The sequence below is a fragment of the Nuphar pumila genome, chromosome 6, assembly GCF_984573655.1.
Source record: "Nuphar pumila chromosome 6, dmNupPumi1.hap1.1, whole genome shotgun sequence".
NCBI classification, from domain to species: domain Eukaryota; kingdom Viridiplantae; phylum Streptophyta; class Magnoliopsida; order Nymphaeales; family Nymphaeaceae; genus Nuphar; species Nuphar pumila.
Genome location: NC_143254.1, coordinates 47,486,513 through 47,499,311, shown reverse-complemented (window position 1 = coordinate 47,499,311; position 12,799 = coordinate 47,486,513). Strand labels below are relative to the sequence as shown.

General features: G+C 40.2%; 1 protein-coding gene across 1 annotated transcript in view; it reads left to right on the top strand.

Moving 5' to 3' along the window:
- Window positions 1-12,799, top strand: part of LOC149834786 (syntaxin-22-like) — a 77,442-nt gene that overhangs the window by 13,221 nt on the left and 51,422 nt on the right. The window contains exon 2 of the mRNA XM_090011552.1: window positions 4,380-4,473. Within this exon, the coding sequence (XP_089867678.1) occupies window positions 4,380-4,473 (94 nt within the window). The remainder of the gene's footprint in view (window positions 1-4,379; window positions 4,474-12,799) is intronic.

The following is a 12,799-nucleotide window of genomic DNA, read 5'->3' as shown; positions in this document are numbered from 1 at the left end:
ACTAGAACTGAGGGAATCTCCTTGAAGACATACATGTTTCCTCATCGCTCCCCCTTAGCGAACGTCTCTTTCGTTCGTAGATCCTTAACATAAACAGAAGATGGAGTAAATTCGACTGAAGAATTCATATCGTCAACAAGTTTAGCTACAAAGACAATGTTCTTTTTAATATTAGGAGCAAGAAGAACATTAGACAAGTGAAGTGTGGACTTTGACATAGGAACATGTGCACTGCCGGTATGGCTAATGGAGTGATAAGTTCCATCTCCCGTAACTATACTACCTTTTTCTAGATAAGGCAATAAGTGAGATAACTTACCCGCATTACCTGTGACGTGTGTGGCAACATCGAAATCAACGTACCATTCTCCTTGTTCATTTTGCTTGATTGTCATCTGTGATAATGCTGATAGCAAAAGTTGTTGCACATCTGTAGATGGCGCTTTCGTGTCCACAGTAGTAGCTGACTTATTCTCAATTTTGTTTATTTTTTCCTTGTTCTGCAGATTAAACCAACAATCAGCTTTCACGTGTCCTCTTTTGTTACATAAGAAGCAAGTGGGCACTCTTCTCTGATTCCCTGCATTAAAACCACCTGAAAAATTAGGTGTGGGTAAGATACCACGTCCTCCCTGCCCAAAACGTCCGCGGCCTCGGCCTCCTTGATGCCCTCCATTTCCTCATCACCTACAGAAGTGTCCATAGCCAAGACTGAATGAGAACGAGCTGATTCATTTCCTTCTGCCCTTTGTTTCATAACCATCTCATGCTGGAAAAGTTTCGCTTGAAGGTCTTCAAAGGTGGGCAAGGTAGGACAAAGCTGTGGTAAACATGTCAAAATCAGGGCCCAATCCATTGAGAAGTTGTTGAACTTTATTTTTATCTGAAATAACACTTCCAATAACCGCCAATTGGTCAGTAATACTCTTTAAGCGACCTATGTATTCCATAACTGTCATGGAGCCTTTATTCAAACTTTGAAACTCATTTTTTAAGTACATAACTCGGGCTTCTGATATTTGAGAGTATGTCTGAGAAACTTATTCCATAGATCTGCCGCAGTGCAATCATCTGAAAGAGTAGCCAACACTTCTTGGGAGAGTGTTGACGTAATATAAGCAACCAAAGACTGATCTCGTTTCCTCCAAACTGTATACTCTGGATTCTTAACAGATTTAGTAATTGTGTCACCCTGCTCATCCTTGGTTTCCTGCAAAATAAGACATGGTGGTACATGAACAAAACCATCCAGATGTTCATCGAGATCCTGACTCCGTATAAACGGAAGTATTTGTCTCTTCCAGGTCAAGAAATTAGAATGAGTAAGTTTTTCCATAACGAGCTGATTCAAGAAATTTGCAGAGGGACCGGATGACGAGGAGTAATCCATATCAATGGGACAACGAGTAAGCAAACAAGACGAATGAAGAGGAACAAACTGATTTGAGATCACTTAATCAATCAGTAGAGCTTCAATAAAACATGTACCTGTGCTATCAATGCCTTGAAAGGAAACCCTCCTTTTTTTTTGAATTCACGTGGAGATTGTAAACTGTTATAATCTGCCTATAGACGTTGCACAAAAAACACTAATTTGAAAGAATTGAGATTGACGTGCAGATTGTAAACCCCTTTTAAATTGAGATTGACACGCAAAAGGAAAGAAAAAGAAAAACTGATATGCACGTCTGATAGCAATAAGAAAGAATGAAAAGAAAAATTGATATGCATGTCCAGTAATATGGAAACAAAAGTTACCACAGAAAGAAACTGATATGCACGTCTGACAGCAATAAGAAAGAATGAAAAGAGAAACTGATATGCACGTTCAGCAATATAGAAACAAAAGTTTCACAAGCACAGAAAGAAAAGGAATCAGAGGGGAGGAAGCTGCAGTCGTTTTGTTTTACTGACAGCAGTCCTTGATGTTAAGTAAAGTTGCAGATGGTGAAGAGTACTATGAAGAAGAAGGAGATGCAGACATTAATGCTGCAGTCGTTAATGATGAGTACTATGAAGAAGAAGAATGAACGAGCAGTAGAGTTAAAAGGAAAGAGGAAGAGTAAACGAAGAGACGAATCAAAACCTGCTTTTTCAGATCTCGCTGGAATCAAAACCTCCTTTTTCAGATCTCGCTGAACACGCTTCTGGTAGGGTTCCGCAGCCAAGCTCTGATACCATGTAAAAATTTGTAAGGGATCTGTTCAACCTGCACAGGAAACAGAAAGCAGAGAAAAGGGAGAGAGAGGGAGATACACAATGGCTGGGGCGGCTAATGTGTTTCACACCACCGAGCCCTAATCTCTTATCATTAAAAGGCTTTTACAAATGAAGACTAAAATATTACACCATAACACTTATATTACATAAGTGCCATTAATGAGAAAAACGTTAGCTGCATAATTAAAAGATGGATTTGGATCCAGATCCAGATCCATGTGCATGTTCTATTTTAACAAATAGGAGTAGGAAGCTGAGCCATGAGAATCAGAGGGGGTACAAAAAAACACATTGCGCTAATCAGGTATGGTACAACAAGTTTTTTTTTTGCTCGGCTAGGTCACGTGAGATTTCAGTGACACACAGAATAATACCAATGCACCCAAAAGAGAATATCTGAAGATGATTCAGATAAAAGAAAGAATATAGGAAAAATCTATATATTTACGGTAGGAAGAAAAAGAAGGATGCTGCACTTACCTTTTGTTTTTTTATTAGGGCTGCAGCAGGGAGAAACAAAGTTGATAAGTCGGGCACACGATTAAATCACAGAAGGAAATATGCGTTTTTTGGTCATAAAAAAGGGAATCACATTTTTTAAGCAAACATGAACAACGGATCAGAAAAGAAGAAATCATGTTTCCCCCTTTTTTTTTAAACGTGAACAGGAAATCTGAAATAACAGTTTTATCCTTTTGTTTTTTTTAAATGATGATCAAGAAAGACGTGAAGGAGAAGGGAAGATAGAGGAACAAAGAACACGAGTCAAGAATAGGGAGGGGAGATAGGAATATCAGAATAAGACAGATCCAATTAGGGTTACCTGGATGAGATGCTGTGCTCTGATACCATGTAAGAAAAGCAATCTGCAATACCTGCAATAGAAGGTGAGAAAGAGGAAGAAGAAGATGGCGTGTGGAATAGAGGAGCAACGCACCCTTTTTGTTATGTGGCTCCTCTTGTTTTCATTGCCTTTTAATATGATTACATTAGGGTATGGTAATTTTCTCTAATACCCCTAATACAGAAAAGTATTACATATGTAACAATACAAGACAACTGGATCTCAGGTCTATCATGACCCGATCCACAACACTACAAACAATTGTTATTTTCTAACAGAAACAAGCTTGATACTCTTTTATAATTTAACAAAAAATGTTTCTACTTAATATGGTACACATTTATCAAGTAATTGGGTTGGGTTTCTTAAGCATTTGATACTTTTATTTATGGTTTCCGTGGCGAGATTCGGTCTGGTATCTGGCAATGGTACGATTGATACACAACATGCTAGGGTATATAATTACACTTTGAATAGGTCATTTGTTAACTTGTCATCCCACCAAGAAACTGTAACAATTAGAAGACTTTTACTTCCCTTCTAATAAATTTTTTTCCCTGGCTTACTATGTTTATGAAAAATGAAACAAAGCTTACAACTTTCCCTCTCTGGCTTTGGTCTTTCTTTTGTTTCCTTTCCCCTTTTCTATAAAAGAGAAAGAAAGGGATTCAAGTTGCATATGATGTTGTACAACTTGGGCCAAATGGACCAACTCCGATCTAAGCTCTCTAGTCATGGACAATGTGCTCGGGTTTCTTGTTGTCTCCACGTGATTGAGTTGAGACGACTCGCATCATTTTCTGAGTTCAGATCTTGCTTTTGCATAACACAATGTACTAGTTCTCAGAATGCTTGTAAATAACACTTGTATCCCCTTCTTGTATTTCTGAATGTGGCTGGCCTTAAGGGGTCTTGCTGCAAGCATGTGTTGGACACCACTTATATATGGATCTTTTGGGATCTTTCTATCATCTTAGTTTCCTTTCCCCTTTTATTGGGGTGATTTTAGGTTTAAATAATCAAAGTTGGAGAAAAAAAACACTCATCTCTTGTTGCTGGACTGGAAGTTAAAGCATATTGCATTTATGGACCTCTGTATCTAATTTCTTCCACATAATTTTGTCTTCTTTTGCAACTACTACTCTATTGCTAATCCTCAATATTTTATCTCTCACATTTTGTGCATGTGTTATGTGAATGCTTTTCTATTTATTTGAAGAGTGATTAGGCTGCTCCAGCTGTTGCCACTGTGTTTGATAGTGGATTTGGAAAATTAGAATATGATTTTTATGCATATAATCTCTTCTCTTTGCAGGCGCAAAACTCGGCAACAGATTGGGCAATTGGTTAAAGAAACTTCTGCAAAACTTAAAACTGCTAGTGAAACAGATCAGCATGCTGAAGTTAGTGTGAGTATTAGCTATCTTCATCTTACCCCCTTGTTTCAGCACTACCTAGAAGAATATCCCCATTGGTTCTCATTTCTTTAGCTAATTCTTTACCTTAGCAATGAGATTTGCCTGAAATTTACCCGTGCTGGCTTCTGTTCATGTCTTTCAGATATCACATTTACTCATTGGCGGGTCCTGTAATTGGTCTATGACTCTTTTTGACTTTTTTTGGTTCATGAGCAAATTCATGTACCTGTTTCAGGGTCCATAATTTAAGACATCTGAAAATTGGAGGTCTCTGCTACTGAGTTTTGAAATTATCTTGATTGACTGAAGTATGTACAAGTTGCCCAAGCTGTTATTAGTCCCAAGTCAAAGCCTTGTATTACTCTTGTGCTCATGGATCTCTATTCAACAAGACTAAATAATCTTCTCCAATCAGAAAGCAACATTTAGCTTATATATTGCTGTTCTATGTAAAAAACCTTCTGTTGTCCAATGAAACAGCGCCTTACAAAGCTGCACATGTAGAACTTTTAAATATTTTGGCATGAAATGCAAGCATTAAGCTTCTTGTTGTCCAACAAAGGTTACCCATTTTAGTCTATACATGAGTAAAGACCATTGTCTTATATAACTTGTGAAATTTTTTGGACATTTTAATATTTTTTCCTATACATGGTCTAAGACAGCTATCTCATACAACTTATGAAAACTTTTGATATTTTAATTTTTTTTCATCAATCAGATGTTTTCAGCTTCACAGGACTAATTTCCATTCCTTTGAAAACATGAGGAGCTATGCTAAAAATTGGTCTTTTTCTTCATTAGTTCTTCTTAGTTGTTTATATTACATGGACACTCCTAGAGGTCTAGTGTGTCTGTGTCCCGCTATGTTCAACTGACACCGATATTTCTTGATATGGCTTGGACATGATCACTTTCAAACTTCAAAGTGTCCAACACTATTGGACATGCTGGATACAGTGTGTCAAGTGTTGGACACTTTATGTGGGGTGTGCAGACAAAAATATCATGTCTAATATTTTATAAACTACTAGTATTGACTATATGGTAAACAATTATGGCCTCTAGCACCAGATGGCCTTTTGAGTTTCATATTCTAAAAGAGCCTAGTATATTTACTTTTTATTATGCATTTCTTTTCATTTAGTTTGGTTTTGGCGTAGCTTCTTCTTCTTCTTCTCTCTCTCTTATCACTTTATATCATGTCTAGGGGTTGCTCAATCCTCTAATTGAGGAGTAGCGACCTTTGTCCTCTTTTTCTCTTTTGTCTCACTTTTTTGTCCTCTCTCTTGCAACATTTTTCTCTCCCTTTTCTCTTCCTTTGATTGTAGAATGAGGTGTGTACGCACTCACACACACACTCCAAAATTTTAAAGTTACACGTCTGACACTGACACTCATATCCTTGTCCATGTATAGGTTTCATGCTTCATTCTAGTATGGACATGAATAGAATGCAATTTCATTAATATATTAAGTCCCAACCTTTGATCTGACTTAACATGTTAATTTAATTCCAACCCAATTCTGTCAAGAACTGTCCATATCTGTTCTGAATCTGATCTAGATAGGATATATGCTACCCAGATCAAACAAAGTGGGTTGAGCCAGTTTGGAACTTATGTCCATTTACATCCCTAGTCAAGCTTGAGAACGGTCAATGTTCAACATAATGGGCTCAAGCAGGATAATACTTGCTTGGCTTAGACCAGGTTTTATGCCCCTATCCTTGAAAGCTTGGATTTGTCTTGCAAGACCTGATAATTAATTAAATGTTTCTATTATGTCTTAGGAGCTTATTGCATGATCAAGTCTCAGGAGCTGATGTTATAATAGCACAAATCTGTTTTTCCTCGCATTTGTTTGTTGATCAATCTGCTAAGGTTATGGTCCTTCTAAGTGTTGATAATCTTTTTATGTGATGCATTTTTGTGCATATAAGCTGTGTCAGGGAATGATCACATTGACCAACCTCATGAGCACTCTAGGTTGATGAAGAATTACAATAATTGTGTCTAGGAGAATATACCACTTTTCTGGCCTACCGCCAGCCTACTGGGAATTTGAAGGGTTTTCCCATGTTTCCCTTAAATCTGACCGTACAGATGTGTTCTACATGCTTGATTTTATAGGAATCGACTCTTGGATCGTCAGATTCTGACACACAGGTAGGTTTCCATAAGGTTTAGAAATCATTGGTCTAAAATTTTCATAAATATTCAAGGCTTAAAATTTCATTTTTTTATCATGATCCAAGTGTCATTTCCTAGCAAATCGACCTTGTCAAACACATCTATAGGGTCAGATTTGCGAAAAATGACCCGAAAACACTTGTTTGCTCACGGAAAGCTGGCGGTAGGCAGATACCACTATATATATATGTATATATATATTCTGGTCTCCCTCCCTTTTTTGAACAAGGAGGGTAGTCAGAAACCAGATGGGTTCCATCCTATGTCACAGGGATTCGGCTAGCAGGGTGCCGCACCCGTGTCGACGCGACTCGACGCGGGTGCGGTCAACCCGATTTTGGGTGCGTTGACCGCACCCAGGGTCATTCCGGTCCATTTTTGTTTGGATTTTTTTTTTAAAAAAAAAATTGCCCTACGAAATGGGCTGCAGAATTTAAAAATTTTTTTTTTCTGGACAGCTGCTTGCTGCTGCTGCTCTTGTTTTATAAAGGGGCACTTGTGTCCACAACATCTGACCAGCTTTGTTGGCATCCCATGCTATTCCTGCCTCCAAACAATTAATTCACAGCGTTGGAAAACATACTGTTAACTTGGAAATGATGATCCATCTTCCTCAAAAATTAAAACCAAAATTCAAGAGCCTTTTGAAGTCTTTATGCTTCAACCAACCAGATCCTTTTTCGTCAAGGATTTTCTCTCTCCATAATAAATGATAATGGTGGAGTTAGAGCCTTGGTGGCTATTAGTATTCACTTTTCTCCTGACGAGATGGGTGCTCTAGCCGTAGCCTTGTGTAGACCACCTGAGTCGGTACCTGAGTCGGTTGATTCATTATGCGGCCAAGTTTAAAACAGGCTTGCGGGCCTGGTGGTGTCCTGGGTGTGGAACACTTAACAAATTGGCAGCGTTCTCTTGGGCATAGTGTGCTATGTCACAAAACAATTGCCCAGACCAGCTATTCACGATGGAATTTGGTTTTAAGCCCATACAGGTTGAGGGGGTGAAAGATACATGAGAAACTGGAAGATCAAGAAATGCAAGACGTACAGGGAACCGTAAGACTGGAGTTCATTTTGTGCGCAAGGGAAGGGACTGGAATTGTACCCGTTGTGACTATATCAACTTCAAGAGGCGTGGGGAATGCTGTAAATGTCGGGCACCACTGCGTAAAGGGCCTTTGGCTGCTAGTTGGCCTGTGAAACCTTTGGCTCAATCTTCCTTGAAGGACAGCCCACCACTCTGGCCACGATCTACTGACGTGGTGGTTGCGGAGTTTCACACAATATTTTTTGGAGATTTTCAATGCCCCTTAGATCGAGCCGCGCAACTCTGCTCTGGGGGGTCCAGAGGGCTGACCATCAATGCTGATACGTTTACTGCAACTCAGGTTCCCGATGCTTGTGCTCTTGCTGTTGGCCGGACTGCAGGTTTTCAGGAGGTGAGATGCCGGTCTCCGACGGGCGAACTATGATCTGGTTTCCATGACTCTTTGATTACCTCTGCTTCAAACCCGAGAACCTATTATTGTTATGTGAGTCCTGAAGACCAAACCACTTCTCTTCTGCCATGTCCCTTTATTGAGTGTGGCCCTTTGGCCCACTTTTCCTCCCTTCTCCCATTCAAACCGAGGCTGACCCCCTTTAAAGTCGATTTGTTTGGATTGGGTCGGGGGGGGGGGGTCGGACCTGGTTACCATCTTCAGGGGTAATGTCCGACTCCTCGTTTCCTCCTCCCACGCCTGGCCCCGACCATTCCCACTTCCACCATTTTTTTCCTTTTTGGCTTGTGCTTTTCCCTAAGTCGGCTACCTTTTCTTCTTGCCTAACCCGATCCCATTCTTGTTTTTTGGTTTATCCTCCCACAAAACTATTGCTTCAGGCCTTTGATGGGTCTAGGGAACTGCTGAACCAATCTGACGTTGATCGGGGCCACCTTATCTGTCTTCACCCGAAACACAGCCCCTTGAAGTATTTGGATCCTGAAATGAGTTATGGGGGTGGTCGACCTGATCTTTTTGGACCGATCCACACTTCCTTTTTGATGCGTGCTCTGCTGGGGCACCCGTCTGAACTAGCTTCTCAGAATCCTATAGCACCGAGTGTTCGAGATGAACTGCTGTTGGAGACGTCCACCTTCGAAATTCAGTCTGATGAAATACGGTCGGACACTCGGGTTGTGGAGTTCCTGCCTGACTGTGCCGTTCAGTACTCGAGCATGGTCGCCCAGAAATCGTAGGCCTGTTTGGATCAGGGTGCTGATACGGCCACTGATGGGGCTGATTTGCTCTAGCAAATCCTGAGCGTCACCATGCTCTCTCTCTCAGATTCTTTGCAAAGGCAAATCAGGCAGGAAATGGCAGCAAAGATGGGTTGTCGTTAATTTTTCGGGAGTAGGTCTCATGGTGGGAGGGGTTTTCTTTTCTCTGTTTATTAATGAAAGTACTTTCTTGGAATGTTCGTGGTTTGGGAGGACGGGAGAAGCAATTATTCCTCTCCAACGTAATTGCGAGCAAAAGACCAGATGTTGTGATGATTCAAGAGACCAAAATTCAGCATGTGGATCGTCCCACGATGGATTGGGTTTGGTTATCTTGTGAATTTGATTTCTGTCCATCGAAAGGTAGATCGGGTGTCATTGTTCTTGCTTGGAGGGAACAATTAATAGGCTCCATCATTGATAAAAGGGATCATTCATTGTCTGCAACTTTTTCATATGCCGGGGGGTGGTGCACCTATTGTCTTTATGACGGTTTATGGTCCTTGTGTCAGAAATATCGACCTGCAAGTGTTAAAGGTGAGGTAAAGAGAGAGGAGAGAGAGAAGAGAAGAGAGGAGATAGAAGAGAGAAGTCGGCGGCAATAGGGTTTTCCTTCTTTCACTTATTATTTATAAGTGTTGTACAGGGTATGACATTACACAAGAAATACAAATAAATTACAAACATGCCACCGCCCACGCATCCCAAGATGGATCCTTGGAATGTGGTGCGGGTCGGATCCATGATCCAAAACTAACAGCCTCCCTCAAGTTGAGTATGGTCTTTGATCATGCTCAACTTGTCTTTGAGTGCCCAAAACTGATGAGTGGATAATCCCTTGGTAAAGATGTCAGCAACTTGCATATCTGACCGAACATATGCAGGTTCAATTTTTTTTTCTTCCACCTTTTGCCTAACAAAGTGTTGATCGATCTCGATATGCTTCGTGCGACAATGAAGGATGGGATTGAAGGCAATATTAATAGCACTCTGATTATCGCAAAGACGCATAGAGGATGAGATTGGTTCTTGTAATTCTTGCAGCAAATGTCTCACCCATGTAACATCGGCTGTTCCTGCTGCCATTGCACGATACTCTGCTTCAGTACTAGATCACGCCACTGCCTTTTGCTTCTTGCTACTCCATGTTACAATATTATTGTCGATAAGAATGCAATACCCCGAAACTGATCTGCGCTCGTCAGGATCACCAGCCCAGTCCGCGTCTGTGTAGGTGAATAGTCGATGCCCTGACATATAAGTTGTGTCCTTGGTGTACATCAAGCCATCTCCAATCGTACCTTTTAAATACCGAAGGATCCTTTTTACTCCTTCCATATGTACATTTGTAGGAGCATGCATGAACTGTGAAGTCTGATTGAGAGAGTATGCTATGTCAGGCCTAGTGAATGTTAAGTATTGTAACATCCCTACAACTTGACGATACAAAGTAGGATCATGATAAGTAGTGCCTTCTTTAGCACTTAGCTTATGATTTAGAAGGCAAGGTGTGCTAATTGGTTTACAATTCTCCATCCCTGTAGCAAGTAAAATATCAATGGTGTACTTATGTTGGCTCAATGTAATAGTCTCATGTCGACTATCAACTTCCACACCCAAAAAATATCGCAAGGGACCTAAGTCTTTCATCTTGAATTTAGCCATCAGTATAGACTTAACCCAAGATATGTGAACCTCATCATTCCCGATAATAATGATGTCATCAACATATATAAGCACCCAAACAATAGCTGAATCACTTTTGAATATGAACAATGAATGATCTAGAACACTTTTAGTGAACCCATGATGCTGGATCTCCGTGGAAAAACTCTCAAACCAAGATCGAGAAGCTTGTTTCAAGCCATAAAGAGAGCGTCGAAGTTTACATACCCAATTGGATGAATCATGCATACTATAACCAGGTGGCTGCTCCATGTAAACTTCTTCCTTTAGTTCACCATGTAGAAAAGCATTTTTAACATCAAGTTGAGTGAGTGACCATCCATGTTGTAACGCCAATGCAATGATAATCCTGACGGTGCCCAATTTTACTACTGGGCTGAACGTTTCATCGTAGTCCTGCCCATACTGCTGTGTGAAGCCTCGTGCGACCAGACGAGCCTTATAGCGCTCAACACTGCCATCCGGTTTATGCTTGATCTTGTACACCCATTTGGATCCTACAACATTCTTGTTATCTGGCCTTGGTACAATTTCCCATGTATTGCATTCATGTAATGCTTCCATTTTCTCATTCATCGCCTCTACCCAGGCACGAGAATGTACAGCCTCATTAAAAGAGGAAGGTTCTGTTTCTTTGGACACTTTGGTTAGAAATGATTGAAAATCCAAAGAGAAATTGTTATAACTTACCCAACGATCTATAGGATGTCTAATCCGAGTAGAACGTCATAGAGGAGTCTCATCATTTACTGGATGAGCTCTACGAGAATAAACAAGACCATAAAGACGTGAGGATGTTGTTGTAGGAGGAATGTCTTCCATATGCGGTTCCACATCTGAAGTATATGGTTCATTGTCTGTCAATAAAGATGAATCCTCATAAGGCAACGAGTCATATAAAAGTGAGTCACTGAGCCAAGGATCATAACTGTCCTGTGTATCTGTGGAAGACGAACCCAGAATGTCAAAATTTTCATCATAAAAAACAACATTTCTAGATACCCGAATTTTGCCTGTATGAGGATCATAACACCTCTATCTCTTATAGTCATCTGCATACCCAAGAAACTTGCACTGTACAACTGTAACGACCCCAATCCATACCCTTTAAAAATGCGGAATATTTATTTATTTTTTTTCAATGCGGAAACCTTCCCAGAGATCTAGGGTCCTCACAGTTCCAATTTCCATTGGATAGCCCAACCACCACAAACGAAGTTGCAATCATCATCCATAAGAACCAAACCAATTCCTTTATTTATGAGTAAGAGGAAATTTCAAAGACAAGGTTTTATTCAACGGAAAATAAAGCGACAACTGGAAAGAAGCAAGAAGAATTTAAGAAAGAGTCACTCTGTCCTCTGTTGAAGCGGTCAAGCTCAAGTATGACTCTCATCCATCCTCAGATGCATGTCCAACTTCACTGTTCACCATATCCTGTGAAAAACCAACAAAGTAGGGTGTCAGAACCGAAATTCTGAGCACAGCTACTTCTAAAGAAACCAGGTGAGAGAAAGAACATGGATAAAATTTCATGCAATGATTTGAGTGAGTACAGATATAAAATTTACAACATTCAAATATTCATAACTACCAATAATTGCATATACTCACCAGTCAAGAACAGTAAAGCAGTGTCATATATCAAGAACTAAATAATCAAACCTTGCAGCATGAGAAGTAAATCATATGCTACCACCAAATCATGTCATGATATCAAGAATGATTCAAACATGCATGATCTAATGCATAACAGAAAAATGCATGATTATGTGCAATGCATGATTTCTTCTGTTATCTTTCATTTAAGTTCCATCTTTTCATATGCATGCCCTATTAGATGCACGCAACCTTAAGTTCCTCTTTTTAATTATCGTTGCCCGCGGATACATTAAACGGGTACAAACCCCGAGGTCAAGTAGGTTCCCAGGGTAGCTTAACACACAATTTGTATTTTATTACTGGGTTCTAACTTAGCCCTCGACCGATATCAGGAAACAACACCATCCATCGGAACATTAGACCTCCACATCTAATGTCGGGGACACAAGGGACACCCCACGCCCACGAGTGCCACTTCCTTGGTACCATAACAACAGCTGTGTCAAAACACACCACTCTCCGGTAAAGTGACAGACTCTCCCTAAAACCGTGATCAGGAGAAAAAACCTCAATATCGGGTT